The following is a 20,024-nucleotide window of genomic DNA, read 5'->3' as shown; positions in this document are numbered from 1 at the left end:
CTCTGCTAATGCTATTCTTTTAAAACCATATGTTCTTGTATTCAAGATGTAAAAGTAGGCATTCCCCGGAAGTGGGGGGGGATCCTTATTGGCAGTCTTATTTTTAGCAATTTTGTTACTTTTTCTTGCCAAATATAAGGAATTAATTACATAATATGCAGATGGCATATTACTAATGAAATTCCCCTCTTGTGTTGATTAAATGAAGTTAAACCATTCATGCTGAAAGATTGTTGAAACCAATTGTGTTTTCAAGCAAAAAGTTTTGAGTTATCAAGTTATTTTAAATTAGGTGTTCAAATACATATCTTACTCAATATATATTTACTTTGGTCTTGCTAGACATCCTGTTGCCATTAATATTATAGTAAATCAAGAATTGCTCAGTCCATTATCCTGTATTACATTCTTTGGTGTTATATTAGATGTCAAGATTTCTTTTGAACAGCATTTGTGCCAACGTCAGGAAAGCCCTTAATAGAGTAATGTGGCTGATCAAAATTGATCTGGCAATGGTGAGAAAGGTATAGATTTTAAGAAAATACTTTTTAATACTTGTGAGATCTATTGGAATTTGTGTATTGTCCACTTGAATTCATTCTACATATAGAAATTGCAACCTTATTTCAGGCTCTTAAATGAATCAAATCTCAAAGCCAGATTGTCCTGCTTGGAAGCAAAATTTAAAATATTAAATAATGTAAATTTTCCAAATGAACTTAAAAGCTAATAAAGCCACTGTTAGTATTCTAAAAAAATAATAATAGCAATTCAGCAAAAAGATAAGTCTTGCATTTTTTCCTCTTTTAAAAAGGCAAATTCCAGAAAAAAAACTTACTTGGCCATACCATTGTTATGTGTTCCTTTCTAAGGAATTCTCAAAATGAACAAATAAATTCATCTCATCTGATTGTGTATACCACAGTATGCACAATCAGATGAGATGAATTTTTTTGTTCTTGTCATGAAAAAAGGTGTTAGCACGGTAGGTCCCAAAGTTGTTGACAGCAGATCAAAATCCCACTTGACAAAAGTCAAGTGAACATTTGTATCATTTTCAATCTGATTGAACAAATTTTCTGGTAAGTTTGTGACCATGGATGAGACATGGGTCCATCACTTTCAGCCAGAGACTAAGGAGCATTCCAAACAGTGGAAACAGCTCTTAACCTCCTGCAAAGAAAGCCAAGTCGATTCCTTTTGCTGTTAGGGCGATGGCATTGGTTTTTTTGGATGTTGATGGAGTTTTGCTAGTGGATTACCTTCAGAAGGGTCAGTCACAGGAGCATATTATGCATACCTTGTGAGGAGTTTGTGTGAAAACATCAAAGACCAAACACCAAGGGGAAACTCAACAAAGAAGTCTTGTTCATAAGTTACTTGTTCACTTGTGCCTGCTCAAGTCTCTCATTGCCATGGCTGCAGTGCAGCCATGGTAATGAGAGATTTGAGTGCAGCTTTGAAATCTTGGACCCATATTCACCAGATCTGTGACCATTGGACCTTCACCTATTTCCTAATTTGAAAAAATACCTGGTTGGCATCCATTTTTCCCACAGACAGTGACATTATTGTTGCAGTGGATGCATTATTGAAAGCCCAAGAGGAAACTTTCTTCACAGCTGGACTCAAGGCATTGCAGCATTGGTGGCAAAAGTGTATTGACTCCAAAGGGGACTGTGTTGAAAAAGTAGCATGTTACCAGACTTCTCAAATAAATCCTTCATACTCAGGCTGCGGACTTTTCAATTTGTGCAGAGCTAATAATTATTTCATTATTTATGTACAGATACAACAGCTTCTTGTTTAGCAGTTTTTAGAAATGCTGTGGATTGTTATTGTCAATTTGTTGTATTATGCTTGGCTTTTCATAATATGACGTTATATGCCTGCTTTGCTATATTTAATTTTTTTTTTTTTTTTTTTTGCAGTTTTCTTATATTTCTCTTCTGAATGAAATGGAGGATGGGGCTTTCATTTTTAATTTTACTGTTTTGCCTGGAATCATTAGTAATGACCAGTAGTAGTAATTTGTGTTTGTTCAGTAGAGTTCACTGTTTGCATATTCATTGTTGAATGACCTGTGACTAGACTGCCAAGATGAGTTGTGGAGTGTGAGGTAATATCTGCCAGTTATCCACTGCTTTACAATTAGAAAGAAATTTATGAAATTTAGAAAGCCGATGTATGAAGCCTCGCCACCATGCCCTGTCCGTGTACTTCTCTCCGTCATTGATTTCACTCCAATTTCCTCCTCTCTTAATGACATCGGTCTTTATCATGTCTTGCCATCTCATTCTTGGTCTCTCCCTTGGTCTTTTGTCCCTTAATTGTAAATCAAACATTCTTCTTGGCAAACACCTCTCGTTCATCCTCTTGACCTGTCCAAACTATTTCAAACGGGACCTTTCAATCCTATTTTGGAGTTTTTCAACCTGAATTCTCTCCCTAATCACATCATTCCTGATTTTGTCACGTCTTTTCTTTCTGGCTATGGTCCTCACAAATCTCATTTCTGCCCCCTGTTGGGCAGTAAAGTCAAATTTAATATTTTAAAACATTTATGTACAAAATTTTAATTTTTAAAAATTTTCAAATTCCATGAAGATCTTACTCTAAGGAATTCCCTCCACTATGAAAGTTCACTGCAAGGGACCCGCCCAGATGCTGCAGCTCACTTCATTTCAGTGGTGAATTGTCATATGTGGGTGGATCCTTTTGGTGGGTATCAGTGGGGTGACCCAATAAATGTGTTCACCCTTTTGGCATTCAGTTCATCACATTGATGCCTCGAGTCCAAATGCTTTGACTTATAGACTTTAATTTTATTATTATTATTGTTTCACTTTTTTTTTGGCTGGTGCAGCATAAGCATTAGGTTTTAACAGTGGTGTATGCCTAGAACATTGTTTGAATGAGCACTGACTTGTCACTAGAACTTAGCAATTTTCATTTATTTATTTTAATTCTTTTACCAGCTAATTTGTTTTTAAGAACTTAGTAAAATTTTAGATAAGTGATTTTAGATTGAAAAAACAAAACAAAACAAAATCAGTATGGTTAAAATGCCAGTTGTGTTAAGTTTGGGATATTACCAGGTAGTTTTTATATGATAGCTGATTCATCTGTAATCCATCCCTCTAGCAACTATTTTTGGTTTATTTAGTTTAGAAGATGAAGAATAATTCTTCATTTAACAAGTTCAAAAATATTTCATCATTGCTTGTCATAAATGACAGGAAATTTGGTGTCTGTTATTTCTAATGTTCCAGTGACTGACAACAAAACTGTTTTAAACTTAATTTTGAGGAATCATTAAATATATGCTGTTCATTAGGATTATGTTTAATACCCAGTTCATTCAGAAAACTACTGATACCTTTACAGAAACATACCAGCTCCCATAATAAAATATTTTGAAAAAAGCTGTGATATTTTCAATATACTGTGACTTTAATTCCTGTGTCAAGTAACTTCCACTGCTTTAACCTACAACCAAGGAGTTCTGTTTGCTCATTAAATAAGTTTAAAACTCATCAATAAGTTTTAATTAAGTGTGGCTTGTTATAATTTTCTTTTTGGTAGTTCAAATCAGTTGAAGTGGAGAGTCCAGCAATGTCTGAAACACAAGACTCCTCACTATATTCATCTGCTTACTTTTATCCCATGGTCTTGGGGGATCTGGTATCAGCAGATCTTCATTATATGGAACAGGCCTTATTAGAGATGAAATTTAGGATATTTGATGCTGTGTTTACTTTTTCTGGACATCCCTGATATTTTTGTCATTCATAAATAGAACATAGAGTAAAAAAATATGTGGAGGTCCTAAAGTCTCGAAACTTTATTAGACAGTTGGACAGACAAATTGAGTAGTCGAGACCCGCTAATTTTCGTAAAATCAATTCATAAATAGAATTGTCAATATGGTTGTGTAGTTCTTGCACCACCATAGGAATAGCAAAAGGTATACTTTTAATTTTCCAAATTAGCCATATCTTCAGATTTGGGATTCAGATAATACAGCATGTATATGGAGCCTGAATTTTGTCCTTATCATCAATCTTGCAGTCAAAGTACAAAGAATTTAGTAATTCTGCAGATTTTCTTCCTCTGAGTTTTTGTTTAAAACATCTCCACACATGTATCAGAAACTGTCAGTGGGATTCAGACATTTCCTTTGCTTCTACTTGAGCATTTTAACAATGCAATAATAAGCAGAACACAGAAGAAACAAAGAAACAATGAGCAATAGATATGTAGATAAACTATTTGTACTTGCACAATTGCCTTTCCATTACTGAAAGATAGAGAGAGAGGTGCAAGGCAGACAATCAACCCTCCGAACATTACTGCCGTCTATGAGCACATGCAGACGTTATTATTTGCCGGTAATGCAACAGATCAGTAACATATCTACTTCCCTAAATTGTATAACATAGACATATTATGAGTAAACACAAAAACCTTTAGAGCTGTTGGAACGAGTACAGAGAAGGGCAACATGATTTGTGAATGGAACAAAGGGTTGCTCTTACGAAGAAAGGCTTCTTAAGTTTTGCAAATTAAAGCCTTGAATGGTTTAAGCATGCTGATGGAATTTTTCCTCCTGCTCAGAATAATCACCTGAGAGGGCATAAATTCAAATTGAGGAAAGACAGATGTACGATAGATGTGCAGAAGTTTGCCTTTAGCCAGCGGGTAGTTGGTTGGTGGAACAGACTTTCATCCTTTGTTGTGGAAGTTGATAGCCTAAATAAATTTAAGGCTGAGCTGGACAGGTATTTGGAACAAACGGAGAGGTGAAATGAGAGCGTTTTATTTTTATTTATTTTTTATTTTTTTGGCTGATGCTGCATAAGCTTGCTTTCTTGCATCATGTGCCTCTACATAATGCTAATGCTAATATGTATCAATTGTGATGTGATGTGATGTGAAATTTTAAGAATTATTTTATGAATCTCTGCATAAAAGTTGACTGAAAACAGCTGGTGTATTAGTGGAGGTAAAAATCATGTTGGCCAATGTAATCATAAATAAATTTCATTTTTTATACATTTAAGTATTTGAATAATGTATAAGCTTTCTAAATTTTATTTTTGAATGTTAAATAAATTGTAGTGTGCACTTATTTAAAATTTGATACTATATGCAAAATAGCATGAAAAACAGGAGTATTGTGTTTGTTGCTACATAGCTGCCTGATTTTTGCTAGCTAGCATAAATTGAGTAAATATTATCAGATGCTAAATTATTCTCTTTGTACAGATATGTACAGAGAAATAGGAAGAAAATATATAAGGAATTTCATACAGCGAATATATTTTGATGCTGTAATTAATTATTCAGTAAATTATTTACCTAAATTGTTATATGAATTTATTTCCATTTTAAGTATCTCCATATCCCTCATAGTCATGCTACTTTGATTTTATTTAATGGTTCTGTGATTCTAGTTATAGTTCTTTGATTCTATTTAATTTTAAATGATTTCTCATCATCTGAAACTAATTTGCAGCACAAGTACTTTCCAAATATATGAATCAGAAATAGCCTCAAATGGATAGACCAAAACAGGATCAAGCTATCTAGCTCTTCAAAGCCACCTAGTGGGTGTGTGAACTTGATATTACTAGTATTATATTGTTGTGTTAATACAGTGGATTAGTCAACTGTCTAGTTCAGTGTTATGCAGACTTTTTTTTGACTCTAGACCCCCTTCTGTTCTTAGCTTTACCAGTAAACCCCTGGAATAAGATATCATTTTGTTTTATTGTGATCAATAAATAAATAAATTTATTGATTGCAATAAAACTCGCAATAAAACTTGATTTCTAAACTTGCCCTTCCATGTTTAAAAATATGAAGTCTCTATGGCTGTATGCAGCCTGTTCAATACATAATCATTGATATCTCAAATTCCAGAAATGGTAAAGGGGACCATATTCTTGTGGACCTCCGTGGAATGGATCACGGTTTACATATCATTGGGCTAGTTCATCAAAAGAACCTAGTATTACATGATGCTTTCTTCCAGTCTTTGTTCATTTCAGGTAAATAAAACATTGCCTGATCCTTGTATTTATATGGATTTTTGAATTTATTTTTCCAGAAAAGCACTAGGTTGTTTTGTTTTGATATAATTTTTTTTTATATCTTAATTTCTGCTTTTTTAAAACAAATGGATAAAATTCTCACTGCATATTATCATTAGTCTTGGAAAAATGATCTGAAGGTAATCATTTAAGAAGACTTTTTTATTTGTAGTCCATTAACATAATTTTTAATGATAAGTAAGGATTTCTGTTACACCCCTATTGATAAATTGACTAAGAGAAATCAATACTTGTTTAATTTTAGGAGGGTGAACAGTCCACAATGTCCCTTGTGGACTTGGGAAAGAGACTCTTAGAATCAGCCAAACATGGAGACACTGATGAAGTAAGGCAGCTAATGACAAATGGGGCACCGTTTACTACTGATTGGGTAGGTATAAAATTATATCAAGCAAATAACTTTTTAACATATTACTTAGTTTCTGTTACTTATAAAGTATTTTATTAATTTTTGCTTAATTTCAGTACACTTTACCTGCTAAAATATTAAAGAATAGGACATCTTGATATGCAAACATCTCCTGCTAAATCTAAATTAGGCTTAGAAGGTGTGGGCTGCAAATCTTGGCAACAAGCATCTTAGGCAGGGGTCCTGATTGAGATATATATATATAAGGCCCTGAAGAGGGGCAGCAAAATGAATGAAGGAGATCTATTTTCACTGGTACGAGAAACAAGAACTAGGGGCCACAAACAGGAAGATAGAGTAAGCAATAGAAAGGATGGAGCTCATCAAGTTTACCTCTGTGCAGCCTGTTATAGATCACTGGAATAAATTACTTCCATGGCAGTCAAAGAATTTAGTGTAAAATTCAAAGTGGAATTGGATAGTGGCATTTTAGTTATGGGGAAAGTATGAGTGAATGAGGATTTTTATTTATTTATTTATTATTATTTTTTTTTGGCCCATTATCATTTAATTATTTTAATGTTAATACTAAATGGAATAGCCTGCCACTTAAGAAAATGAGATTATCTGCAAGCAAAGCTGAGCAGGCTCTTTGTCATAATGTTTTACTGATGAGTAGATGGGAAAAGTGGATGGATGTCAGGGCATTCACTAGTCACAATTATTGAAACACCCTTAAGGCCAAGAGTGGAGGTGATACCTAAATCAGTTCAGCCTATATTAGGAATCTATAATAAGCAGCCAATGATTGGAGAAACATGCAGCAACAAGCATAAGACAGACTGGAAGATTACATTCCAAAATTGGCATTAGTACCTTTTTTCCCCCGTGGTGTAAGCAAAAATCAAATGGCAGTACGGAAGTGAAATCTGAACACTTTTGATGCTAGAAAGTATCAACCAGTACTAAGCAGTTGGGTCTACACAGCTGTATTTCACTCTTTAAATGTATTGTATCTGAAAACAAACATCTGTTTACGGCATTTGATATATACTATGGTTTGATGAATCCCATTTTGCATTTACCACTAACAGATAACATACAGGCAGTGCTTTTTTTGGAACGGTACAGCATACCAGCACCTTTATTAACAGTGATGTGTGACATTTGGATGCAATGCACTTCGAAATTTATAATATTCCATAAATTTTTTCACATGTGTACCTACTATTCAAATAAGCTTAAAATGACTTAACTAAATTTGCATTTTTTTTTTTTTTTTTTTTTTTTTTTTACTGTCTATTTAAGATATTTTCTATATAAAACTGTATAACCATTTTTATAATTCTAAATTACTCAGTCGGACCTCTGTTTAATTATTTTGAATTCCTCTTGGAAGTTACATTTAAAATAGTTTCCGTTGAGCGAATAAAATTTTCATATAACGAACGGATTAGGAGAGAATTAACTTGGTACGCACTGTTCGCATTTCTAGCCTTCAGGCAATTCAGGCAGTTAGTCCTTCTGCATGAATTAAGAGAGGTAAAGGGATTAGCATTGCATACTTAGTGGTACCTGGTAAAACCTATCCAACCAACTGTCCCATGTACAGAGAAGTCGCACTAGCCAAGAGTGAGCAGATCAAGGGTTATTTCCAATGGGCTCTGGTCCACCTTCTATTGCAGTGGCATCCAACCTTTTCCAGGCCATATTCAAAAAAATTCAAAGTTAGATTTCTTTAGTGTGTTAAATTTTCCATATCTTGTTGCATCTAAAAGTAAAATTGAAAATATTCAAAAATTTTATTAAGTACAATATACAATTACATTTACTGAACAAAACATTTAATTAAAAAATGTTTTTGATAACTAACAAAATTTAAAATGCTGTTTTAGTTCACTTTCCTCGCGGGCCGTATGTTGGACACCGCTATGAATCAACTGTAAGCACCCTGTTCGAGAATTAGAAAAGTGATTTTCTTTTACCGCAACAAATAATCATCTGTTGTTTCGCGGAAATGCATTATCCACATTTTTCCGAAAATTTTCCCTATCTCTGTTTACATGGTCACAGTACCTGAATATCCGAATGACACCAACATTTTGGACAGTTTCAAAAAATAAAGAAAAGAAAAAATTGAAATTTAAGAACTAGTGACAATACCAATGATGAGAGAAGGAAAACGAGGACAATAAAGATATTAATCCTTCTAAATATGAGTTGTTGGCATTTGGTGAAAATGAAATTAGAAAATTGTCAATTAGAGTTAAATGCAATTCGTAGATTTCGGGGATACCTAATTGATAAGAAGGTTTCCAAAGAATTGAAGCATTTGATGAACGCTCTGAGTACGATACCAATTTCACCAAGTGAATGTGAACAAGGATTTTCACAAATGAATCTGATCGCCAACCCAACCAGTGCTTCATTGATGAAAAAAAACAGTTTCTTCACTACTGTTTCTTAAAACCATAGGGCCACTGCTGACCCGCTGTGATCCAGCAAAGTATGTTGATTCGTGGCTGCTTCGGAAACATCATTCAGCATCTGACATACAAAGAGGAGGAAAAGAAGTTAGCATAGGGTGTCAGATGAGAACTTAATAAAAATTTGGAATATTCTACAAAAACTTTTATGAAATTATTTTTACTTATTTTACTTACATTTTACTTATTTTTTATATACTTGGATAATAAATTTATGCTTAATAAACTGTGTTAATATACTTAATTTCTTGTATTTATTCTAAAAACATTACTACTAAAGTAACAATATCAGGGGGGGAAAAATTTTAGAGTACTTTTCATATCCTTTTAATTTTCAGTTTTTCCTGATAGCAAAGAATGAGTACTGGAACCTATTTTTTTTTTTACAAAAAAAAGCACTGCATATGGGTATGAAGGAAGCAACACAAATCAGTAGATTCAGAGTGCATCTTGCCCTCTGTCAAGGCATCTAAAAAAAAAAAAAAAAATCTAATGATGCAGATACGCCTTCAGCTGATAAGCACGCTGCTGCGGAGGTTGAAGGCTGTGGAGATTTAGAAGGAGTTGGCCACCCAACCTTATGAAAGAACATATTAATGGATGACTGGACGGTGGCTTTTTCCTTTTCATGGTAGATTTCTTTGTAGCAAGCATATCATTCACCCCTCTATTAACTTGTAAGAATCGTTTGCTGTCAGGATCAATCTTCACAAACCTTGCCATTGCCATCTCTCTGGTGATGAAACATCTTGGCTCCTCATTTGGTTCACCTTGAGCTTCGTCAACATTTTCTTCTTTCACTATCACTGCCTGCAAGGCAATAAGTTCTTCGTTAGATAATTCCTTCTCTTCTTCCTCTATTAATTCCTCCGACGTCTTTGGCAACAACCTCTAACTGAAATAGCTCTGTAACCTCTTCATATGATTCGTCTTTTTCAAACCCTTTGAAGCCTTTTATGTGCCGTGGGCATATTTTCTTCTTAGTAATTTCCGCCCAGGCCTTATTAATGTTTAAGATGCCATGGTAAATATTGTAAGATTTACAAAAGTCTCTTAACATAAAATTTTTCTCACTGTCTGTTCCTGGAAGGAACTGTGAGAACGAACATGGGAAACACAGACTTTTTCACAATAGGTAACAGTGTCAGGCAGGGCTGTATTTTGTCACCTCACCTTTTTAATCTTTATGCCAAAGATATCATGCATGAAGCTTTGGAAGATTTAGGGACTGCCATCAAAATTGGAGAACTGAAGATAAACAGCTTTTGTTATGCAGATGATACTGTGCTAATTTGTAATTCTAAGGACCATCTTAAAGAAACTCTAAGGAGAATATGTGAAGCAAGTAAGAAGAAAGGATTGTTTCTGAATGTGTGTAAAACTAAAATTATGGTGATAATCTCGATTCCAGTAAAGTGAAGGTTAATGGACAAGATATCGAAGAAGTTGATGAATTTAATTACTTAGGGTCAAGAATAAATAAAAATAGTGACTGCTCAAACAATGTAAATTGACAACAGGCAATTGCTAAAACGTTGGTCGCTGATCTGATAAAATTATGGAGAGATCATGATCTTCCCCTAAAGACGAAACTGAGAATCATTGATTTGTTAATTTTTCCAGTTGCCACTATGGATGTGAAGGATAGAATCTGAAAATAGTTGACAGGAAGAAAATTGAGGTGTTTCAAATGTGGTGTTACAGGAGAATACTGCTTATTTCTTACTTGGATTGAAGAACAAATGAGTGGGCATTGAATAAAATTAGCAGGCCTAAAATTCTTCTTCTTCATAGCATCAACAAAAGAAAACTCAAGTTTTTTGGTCATATAGTAAGAAGGGAAAACTTTCTGTTTTGAAGGATATAATGGAAGGAAAAACTGAGGGGAAGAGGTGCAGAGGAAGACCTGCAACTAGGTGGAAGAATGGGATCAGTGAACTTCTGGGCATGACACTTTGTGATGCTGCTCGTATAGCACGCAATCTATGCAGTTGGAGGAATTTGTTGGTGGCCACAACAGCTCCTCAGGGAGCTATGTGACTGGAAGAAGAAGAAGAAGATTCTGATCCATAGGTTGGATGAGTGAAGTCATGTTTGGCGGTAGAAATATGACTCTCATTTTCAAATTGAAATCATCTAGATGCGTAGGATGTCCAAGACATTACCTGATAGAAGCAAAATCTTGAAAGGAACGTCATTGTCTTTACAATATTTTTCGACCTCAGCAATGAAGCAGCATTTAAACCAATCCTCAAAGAGATATTGTTATTCATGCTCTCTGGTTCAATCAGAAATGCACGGGTAGGGTGGCTTTATTGATGCCCTTAAATGCACGAAGATTTCCTGAATGGTATACAAGCAGTGGTACTAATCTGTAATCTCCCATTGCATTAGCCCCAAGCAAGAGTGTGGCCCTATCTTTTGAAGCCTTGAAACCTGGCATTGTCCTCTTTGGCAATGTATGTTTGATCTGGTATTTTTTTCTAATACAGAGCAGTCTTGTCAACATTAAAAATTTGCTGTGTTGAATAGCTGCCTTCATCAATAATTTTTTCCAACACATCACAAAATTTCTCCACAGCTGCAGAATCGGCACTGGCGACTTCACCACATACTTTAATGTTTTGGAAACCAGCATGATGCTTGAACCTATTAAACCACCTGTTGCTTGCCTTCAACTTGGCTTGGGGTTCGCCGTACTTATCCTTAATATCTTTATAAATACTTGTTGCTTTTGCTTGAATGGCTATTGGACTTAGGGGCACTTGCTTCTGAATCTGATTTTCCATCCATATTATTAACATCTGTTCCATCTTCGATATAGCACCTGAACGCTGTTTTGTGATCACTGTTGATCTTTAAGTGCCTTGATCCTTTGACATATTCTTTTATACGTGCACTGTCCTTTAAAATAATATTCACTGTTGAAGCAGCGAGACCTAATTCCCTTGCAATAGATGACAAACTGTGTCCTGCTTTGTACTTTTTAATCATTTTCATCTTCATTTCTAAATCAATTTTGTTTTGTTTCCTGGCACTGCCAGCACTTGCACTTTCCATCGGTCCTTTTCCTTTCATCATTGTAATATGTAAATAGAAATGCCGAGAAGTTTCTGAAAATTTGTTTTTTATACGATTGAAGATTTCAGTGAAGGGAACACATTTCACCATAATAGCATAAGCTAATTAAGCTTATGCTTAAAACAATAAGCATAAGCTAATTAAGCATAAAAGAGACTAAATAAGTCTTAGTAAGATTTTGGGAAAGACATGGAAAACAAGTATCAGGAAAGTGCAAAACTATTTTGTGTTTATTTAAAAGTTTGAGAACAATGGTGGGGGACCAAAACCGAGCCAATCAAAAAATGATAATGGTAAAATTAAAATAAATGTGTACATGGATGAATTGTTAAATGAAGGAGTCGAATAAGAGTAAAATATAGAGGAAATTTTGAATACTATCACTGTTGTTAAGAAAGCAGCAGTAGGTATGTTTGAATTTAGACTTGAAATGCTGAATGCTAAGGGAAAATTATCTCATGGTATTTACATTGCATTATCGAGAGGTCATTTACCACAAGTTTTGGAAGATTGGAACCAAGAATTACTTTATATTCCAGCATATAAAGTATATGTAATTATTAGCATTAGTAGAGGCATATGATGCAAGAAAGCAAGCTTATACAGCATCAGCAAAAAAAAAAAAAAAACAGTTCCCATTTCACCCATCCATTCACTCCAAATGTTTGTCTAGTTCTGCCTTGAATTTATTTAAGCTGTCAACTTCTACAACGACAAATGGAAGTTTGTTTCAGCAATCAAACACCTGCTGTTCAGAAAACTTCATATCTGACTGCACAATTACCTGCAAGTCCTTTTTGTTCTCTACCACCCTGAGTGTAGTGCAATACAGTTCATACATTATTCTGGGGTTACTGCTACCCATATGCAGTACTTTACATTTGTCAGTGTTACTGCAAGAGTAGCTCATGGTGTATTGTCAATGATATATAGGAATTTTTCTAGCAGGGATAAGGAGGTGATTATTCCCTTGTATAAGGCAATGGTCAGGCCACACCTAGAGTACTGTATACAGGCCTGGAGGCCTCATTTCAAGAAGGATGTAGAGCTGCTGGAACGAGTACAGAGAAGGGCAACTAGATTGGTGAATGGGACAAAGGGGTGCTCTTACGAAGAAAGGCTTAAGTTTTGCGAATTACAGTGTCTGGAAACGAGGCACCAGCGAGGTGATCTGATAGAGGTGTACAAAGCCTTGAATGGTTTGAGCATGCTCAATGCTGATGGGATTCTTCCTCTTGCTCAGAATAATCACCTGAGAGGGCATAAATTCAAATTGAGGAAAGACAGATGTAGGATAGATGTGCGGAAATTTGCCTTTAGCCAGCGGGTGGTTGGTAGGTGGAACAGACTTCCATCCCTTGTCGTGGAAGTTGATAGCCTAAATAAGTTTAAGGCTCAGCTGGACAGGTATTTCGAACGAACAGAGGGGTGAAGTGGAAGTGGTTATTTTTATTTATTTATGTTACTTTTTTTTTTTTTTTTTTTGGCTGATGCTGCATAAGCTTGCTTTCTTGCATCAAATGCCTCTGCTATTGCTAATGCTAAACTTCAGTTGCCAACTCTCAGCCCATCTGCTTAACTTTTCTAGAACCTGTTACAGTAATGTACTGTCATTAGTGTTTATTAATTCCTGCCAACCTTCATCTGCAAACAGACATTAAGCCTGATATACCTTTATCAATATCATTAATAAATACAGAAAACAACATGGGCCCAACACTGAAACAGGCAGGACTCCACTAATAACATTAATTCACAAAAAGCAGTGTCCATTGATTATCACTCTCTGTCTTCTCTCACTCAACCATCCCTTTATCCATACCAGCAATTTGCTCTTAATGCCACACTGCTTCAATTTGTACAGCAGTCTTCCATGTGCAACAGTATCAAAAGTCTTCTTAAGATCCAAGTATATGATATCAAAATTACTCTTTGCATACAGTTCCTTTGTGACCACATCATAGTATCCAATCAAATTGGTCAGACAAGACTTCCCCTTAACACAACCATGCTGTGTCCGAGCTATAACTGAAGTCTTGTCTAGATGATCCTGCAGTGCTTCTTTAACCAGTGCCTCCATTAATTTCCCTGGAACAGATGTTAAATTAACTGGTCTACAATTACTTATGTCACCTTTTGATCCTCCTTTGTGAATTGCGGTCACATTTGCACATCTCCAGTCCATGGGTACCTCCCCTGAGTCCAAGGAAGCTCTCATAATTATGACTAAGGGTTTGCTACTTCCTTTGCTGCCTCCTTTGATATAACTGGATAAATCCCATCCACCCCATTTGCCTTTCTTATGTTTATTTTCAACAATTTCTGCTGCATTTTGCTCTCAGTTATTACAAAATCATTTAGTTCACTGCCACAGTTTAATACACCTGGCATTCCCGTCCCTGAATAACTCCTCATGTGTAAATGTTGATGCAAAATACTCATTCAGTTTGTTAGTTACCTGAGCAGGATCATCAACAGTTGAACCATCAATATCAAGTTGAACAATCCAATTCAATCCCCTTCCTTCCTTCTAGACTTTACATAAATAAAGAACTCTTTGATGTTTTTCTTTGCATCCTTTGCCAAAGATTTCTCGTAATCTGCCTTTGCTTGCCTAACCTCCTTTGTGACTTTATTACAGACCAGCTTATATTTGCTTATATAGGCTTCTGTGTCACCTGTTAATTAATATGTATCTCATGCATTTTTCTTCTCTGCCACATGTCTCATTAGTTCATCTGACATCCATTTAGGCCTAAACCTTGAACAGTATTTCTTAGTTGGGACAAAAAGCCTAGTAGCGTACAAGGTTAATTCTTCGAATGCTTCACATTTAGAATCTGCTATTGGTAATATCATTAGTTGGTCACACTGTATAGAATTTAAAAGCTGCCTCAGACCACTCACAAAAACCCTTCCCCTTACCCCTGATGATAGTTATCTCTTTGAGTAAATCCCACATGAGTACACTGTGATCACTGACACCTAGTGGTTCCTTTATCAGCATATTCTTAATGCATGAGAATCACTACTGATAATCAGATCAAGAGTATTACTCCCTTTGGATGCCCCCAAACTTGCTGCTGCAGAAAACAATCATCCAATAAATCCACAAAAGCCTTGCTAGTGCGTCACAGTCAATAGTCCCAGGCAGGGTCGTTAAGGACACTAATGACAGTACACTGCTGCAACAGGATCTAGAAAAGTTGAGCAGATGGGCTGAGAGGTGGCAAATGAAGTTTAATATTGACAAATGTAAAGTACTATATATGGGAAGCAGTAGCCCCAGAGTAATGTATTAACGCTGTGGTACTACACTGACATTGGTAGAGAATGGGAGCTAATTGTGAAGGCAGATATGAAGTTTTCTGAGCTGTGCAGAGAGTGCAAGAGTAGCTCATGGTGTCTTGTCAATGATATACAGGAATGTTTTTAGCAGGGATAAGGTGATTATCCTCTTGTATAAGACAATGGTCAGGCCACACCTTGAGTACTGTATACAGGTCTGGAGGCCTCATTTTAAGAAGGATATAGAGCTGTTGGAATGAGTACAGAGAAGGGCAACAAGATTAGTGAATGGAACAAAGGGTTGCTCTTATGAAGAAAGGCTTAAGTTTTGCAGATTATAGTGTCTGGAGACTAGGCACCTGTGAAGTGATCTGATTGAGGAGTAGAAAGCCTTGAATGGTTTGAGCATGCTCAATGCTGATAGGATTCTTCCTCTTGCTCAGAATGGGCACCTCCGTAGCCAGGTGGGCAGGAGCAGCAGTGCGTAGCACACACTTCTTGATTAGACCGGGGTTCAAGCCCGTGACCACCAAATACGGAGGATGCGGAAAGGTCAGGGAATGACCACTGCATATCCCCCGGAGCAATATGGTCTTAGTTGCTAATGCTCCTAAAAACCAAATAACAACAACTTGCTCAGAATAATCACCTGAGAGGGCATAAATTGAAATTGAGGAAAGACAGTTGTAGGATAGATGTGCGGAAGTTTGCCTTTAGCCAGCGGGTAGTTGATTGGTGGAACAGACTTCCATCTTTTGTTGTGGAAGTTGATAACTTAAATAAATTTAGGGCTGAGCTGGACTGATATTTGGAACGAACAGAGGGGTGAAATGGGAGAGAGTTTTTTTTTTTTTTTTTTTGGCTGATGCTGCATAAGCTTGCTTTCTTGCGTTGTATGCCTCTACTAGTGCTAATGCTGATATCTGGCAAATTAAAATCCCCCATTATAAGACAATGTGATTTACTGGTCCACTTTATTTCTCTGTACAATTGTTCATTAGAGTAATTAGGCCTATAACACACTCTACTCTGTTTTGCTTTCCCAGTGCTTATGTCACACCAGACTGACTCAACACTGCACTGTCCACCCATATCAGCTGGGTGCACTTCCTTTGATTTTATGTGTTTCTTAACTAGTCTCCCCTCTTCCCTTCTTATCCTTTCTGTACACATTGTACTCTGTATTATATAAATTATCATTGTATTTATATAAAAATAATTATATATACAAATTTAATATGTATGTGTTAAATGATTTTAATAGTATATATTAAAAGAGTTATGTATTAAATGATTTTAATAGTATATATTAAAAGAGTTATGTATTAAATGATTTATTAGATACTTATTTAATAAGTATTTATTAAATATGGCAATAATTGATCATATAGAAATATTAGTTTTGATTTCAACAGGAATGGTTCAACCATTTTCAATTCTGTTTCTTGTTGAAAGAAACTTAGAATTGAATAATGCTTAAAACTCATGATTAATATAAATTATATAATGAATTAAGAATCAGTTAAAAAAAAAAAAAAAAAAAAGAAAGAAAAAAAAGATAAAATCACTGTGCATATGTGCTCACATCCTTCACAAGTTAAATATTAACAGAGACTGAAATGGATGATAGGCTGAAACAGGAGTTATCATTTGATTTGAAAGGCAGATTTTACCGTAACAATTTAGTTTAGGACTTAATGTTATATTTTTATACCTTTTTTTTTTTTTTATGAGAAACATGTCAAATCATTTAACATCCACCATTTTATATAAAAATTTATATAATTCCAGCTAGATAAATTCTAATAAAATTACAATTTTTTAATTGCATTTTAGTTAGGTACATCTCCCCTTCATATGGCAGCCCAGTATGGGCATTTAACAACAGCAGAAGTTTTATTACGAGCTGGAATTAGTCGAGATGCTCGAACAAAAGTAGATAGGACACCACTTCATGTTGCTGCACAAGAAGGGCATTTGGAGATAGTTGAGTTATTAATAAAACATGTTGCAGATATTGAAGCAAAAGATATGGTAAGTTAAAGAATAATTGTTAAGTTTTATTATTCAGAACTGGAATTTTTTTTTTTTTTATATTTTACAAAAGTTAAGTTGAAAAGAGACCACAATTAATTTACTGGCATGTAGAGGCATTGGACAAGCTCAAAAAAAAAAAATAAATAATAATAATAAATAAGACCAAATGAGTAAGTCCTAGAAGTACAATAATATTACTTAAATCAACAATGCCTTGCTGCAGCCCTACAGTGTTGGCAAGAATTTTTTTTTTTTTTTTTGCTGAGATTTGAAGTTATTCCACATCCTTCCTATAGTTCAAATTTGTCACCAATCAACTTTTTTGTTCCCAAAGCTTAAAGAACCTCCTCTTCAAGATAATAGATATGACTTCGAAGAGATTCGAAGTCATATCTGTTATTCAAGTAATATTCCTTTAGATTTTGAAGGAATATTACTTGAATAGCATATTATTATTAAGCACTAGATGAGATGTGTTGAGTTAGCTAGGGTGTATTTAGAGGCCTCTGTGGCCATTTGGGTAAGCACAAAGGTACAAAAGTGTATGTGCTTTGAATGACTGTGGTTCAAGACTGTGTGACTGCTAAATACAGTATAGTGTCCTTGTATTCTCTCTATCTTGTAAACTTCTCTGAACTTATTTGGTCATCCCAGAGTATAAACAGAAAATTTATTTATGTATATATCAAATTAAAGACTTTCTTTTTATCTACAGGTATATTTTTTTTCCCTTTTTGATTTATGAGCATCTCTGTCCATTCAAAAATTATGCAATAAGAAGGATTACTTTACAGCTCACTCTTGTGCATTGGAAATTCCCATCATCAGAGTAAGAGATTCCAGAGTTGCATCTGTTTATAGAAACCCTTTCTATCAAAAAAGGGTCCCAGGTCAACTTATGAAATAAGTGACAGAGAAATGATAGTACAGCTAAGCCAAATTTAAAGCCAGAATTTAAAAAAAACAATGCATGGTGCAATAAACAGAGTGCTGATTGAGCACTCTGTATAGTGCAGAGTGCTGTCATTGAGCTTTGAATGTTGTCAACTTATTTCAATAAGTTGACAGCATCAAATTGTATATGCTAACATTTTAGCTGTCAGTGGTGCCATGGGTACTTAGTGTAGTAGAAATTCTACTACACTAAGTACCTTTCAAGGAAATTCGAAAGGAGACAGGGTCAATAGCAGTAAGCTCCATTTATGTTCAGCTACTGTGGATACAGTCAAGATCAAAACAGGTTGTGTGTGTGCATGCACTCAAACATGTACTATTATTGGAAAGTTACTGTTTTTTTAGGAAAGTGATTAGAAGAGTGGGACAACTAACAGATATATTTACAAAAAAAAAAAAAAAATTAAGGATGTGAGGGCGCATCTCCTTGATTGGGAAGTTATGTTGCACTGCTGAGGGTGGGCATTGCTTTGTTTCTTTCCTATTTTTATGATTTTATTATTTTTATTTGATTATTAGTATCAGAATTACATCCTACCAAGTATAACCCTAACTGTACCATTGATTTTCTACATTAGTTTCATGCTATATTTAGTATTCCATTTTCTTCGATAATCATGGCGGCAAGCAATGTTTTGTATTTATAGTAAAGTTATTTTGAATTAATTTTTATATTTCCAGTTGGTTATCTCAGTGATTATCTCATATTGAAAGTTGAACAGTACTGACGGTACTAAAATTTATGCAGTTCACTCTAATAGATATTTTAATTTTAAAATTATTACTTTTTTGTATATGTCATATACTGTCTTGTACAATTCATATTCTGTAGGGAATTTACTATGAGTCATTTGAAGTCATGATTATGAGCTTGCACACAGATATTTCAAGATTATAATCATATTAAAGAGATACCTGAAAAACAATACTACAGAACAAGCTCCAGATTGAGTTGATGGACCACATATATGTATATTACGATGAATATACTCAAAGCTATACAGCATTAAATATTAGCATATTGCATATACAGGCAGTTCCCGGGTTTATGAGTTTTTTGGTTTTTTTTTTCAAGTATCAACAAAATCGAAAATATGAACTTTAATTGCAAAAAAAAAAGAGAATGTTAAACATTCATAAATACCACATTTCACACCACGTGTGTAGCTATACAATACAGTGCACCCCGCTTTACGATATAATACATTCCTGAGACACCATTGTATCGTAAAAATATCGTAATGAACCCAATAACACATTGTTTTTTAGTTATTCGTTCCAAGACCTCGGAAGTTAATTTTTGCTATTTAATTAAACTATTTATCTCTCTAAAAGGTAATTTTTATAATGTAAATTGTATCGGTTACCAATTCAAATCATTAAAATGCACTACACTTTCATCGTTATATGTTTCGTTATAAGAATCAATTTTTGAACACCTTTGTGATATTTTTCAAAAACACATTTCTGGAGGTCACTACCATAAAACAATAAAAACAATATGCACTTTCCGGTTTATTGTGCTTTTCTGTTAGTGCAATCAATTATAAACAGGTAAACTCAATGTTATTGCATTTACCGATAGATATATATATGTTATTGCATTTAGCAATTTGAAAATATCAATAGTTGGAATTTTGTGTGGTTTTATGTTATTATGGTGAAATGTGTTTACCTTGCACTGCAATCTTCAATCATATAAAAAACATAAAT

The 20,024-nt window shown here is 34.7% G+C and overlaps 1 protein-coding gene across 5 annotated transcripts in view; it reads left to right on the top strand.

Moving 5' to 3' along the window:
- LOC150091757 (uncharacterized) overlaps positions 1 to 20,024 on the top strand; it is a 144,778-nt gene that overhangs the window by 16,388 nt on the left and 108,366 nt on the right. For all 5 annotated transcript variants that reach the window (XM_090385585.1, XM_090385582.1, XM_090385581.1 and 2 more), the window contains 2 exons: positions 6,361 to 6,486; positions 17,157 to 17,354. In XM_090385585.1, the coding sequence (XP_090241711.1) occupies positions 6,379 to 6,486; positions 17,157 to 17,354 (306 nt within the window). In that variant the 5' untranslated portion in view covers positions 6,361 to 6,378. The remainder of the gene's footprint in view (positions 1 to 6,360; positions 6,487 to 17,156; positions 17,355 to 20,024) is intronic.

Source organism: Mastigoproctus giganteus, chromosome 1 (assembly GCF_048544385.1).
Source record: "Mastigoproctus giganteus isolate SK-2022 chromosome 1, ASM4854438v1, whole genome shotgun sequence".
Lineage (NCBI taxonomy): Eukaryota > Metazoa > Arthropoda > Arachnida > Uropygi > Thelyphonidae > Mastigoproctus > Mastigoproctus giganteus.
The sequence above is the reverse complement of the archived record's forward strand: the minus strand, read 5'-3'. Positions and strand labels throughout refer to the sequence as shown.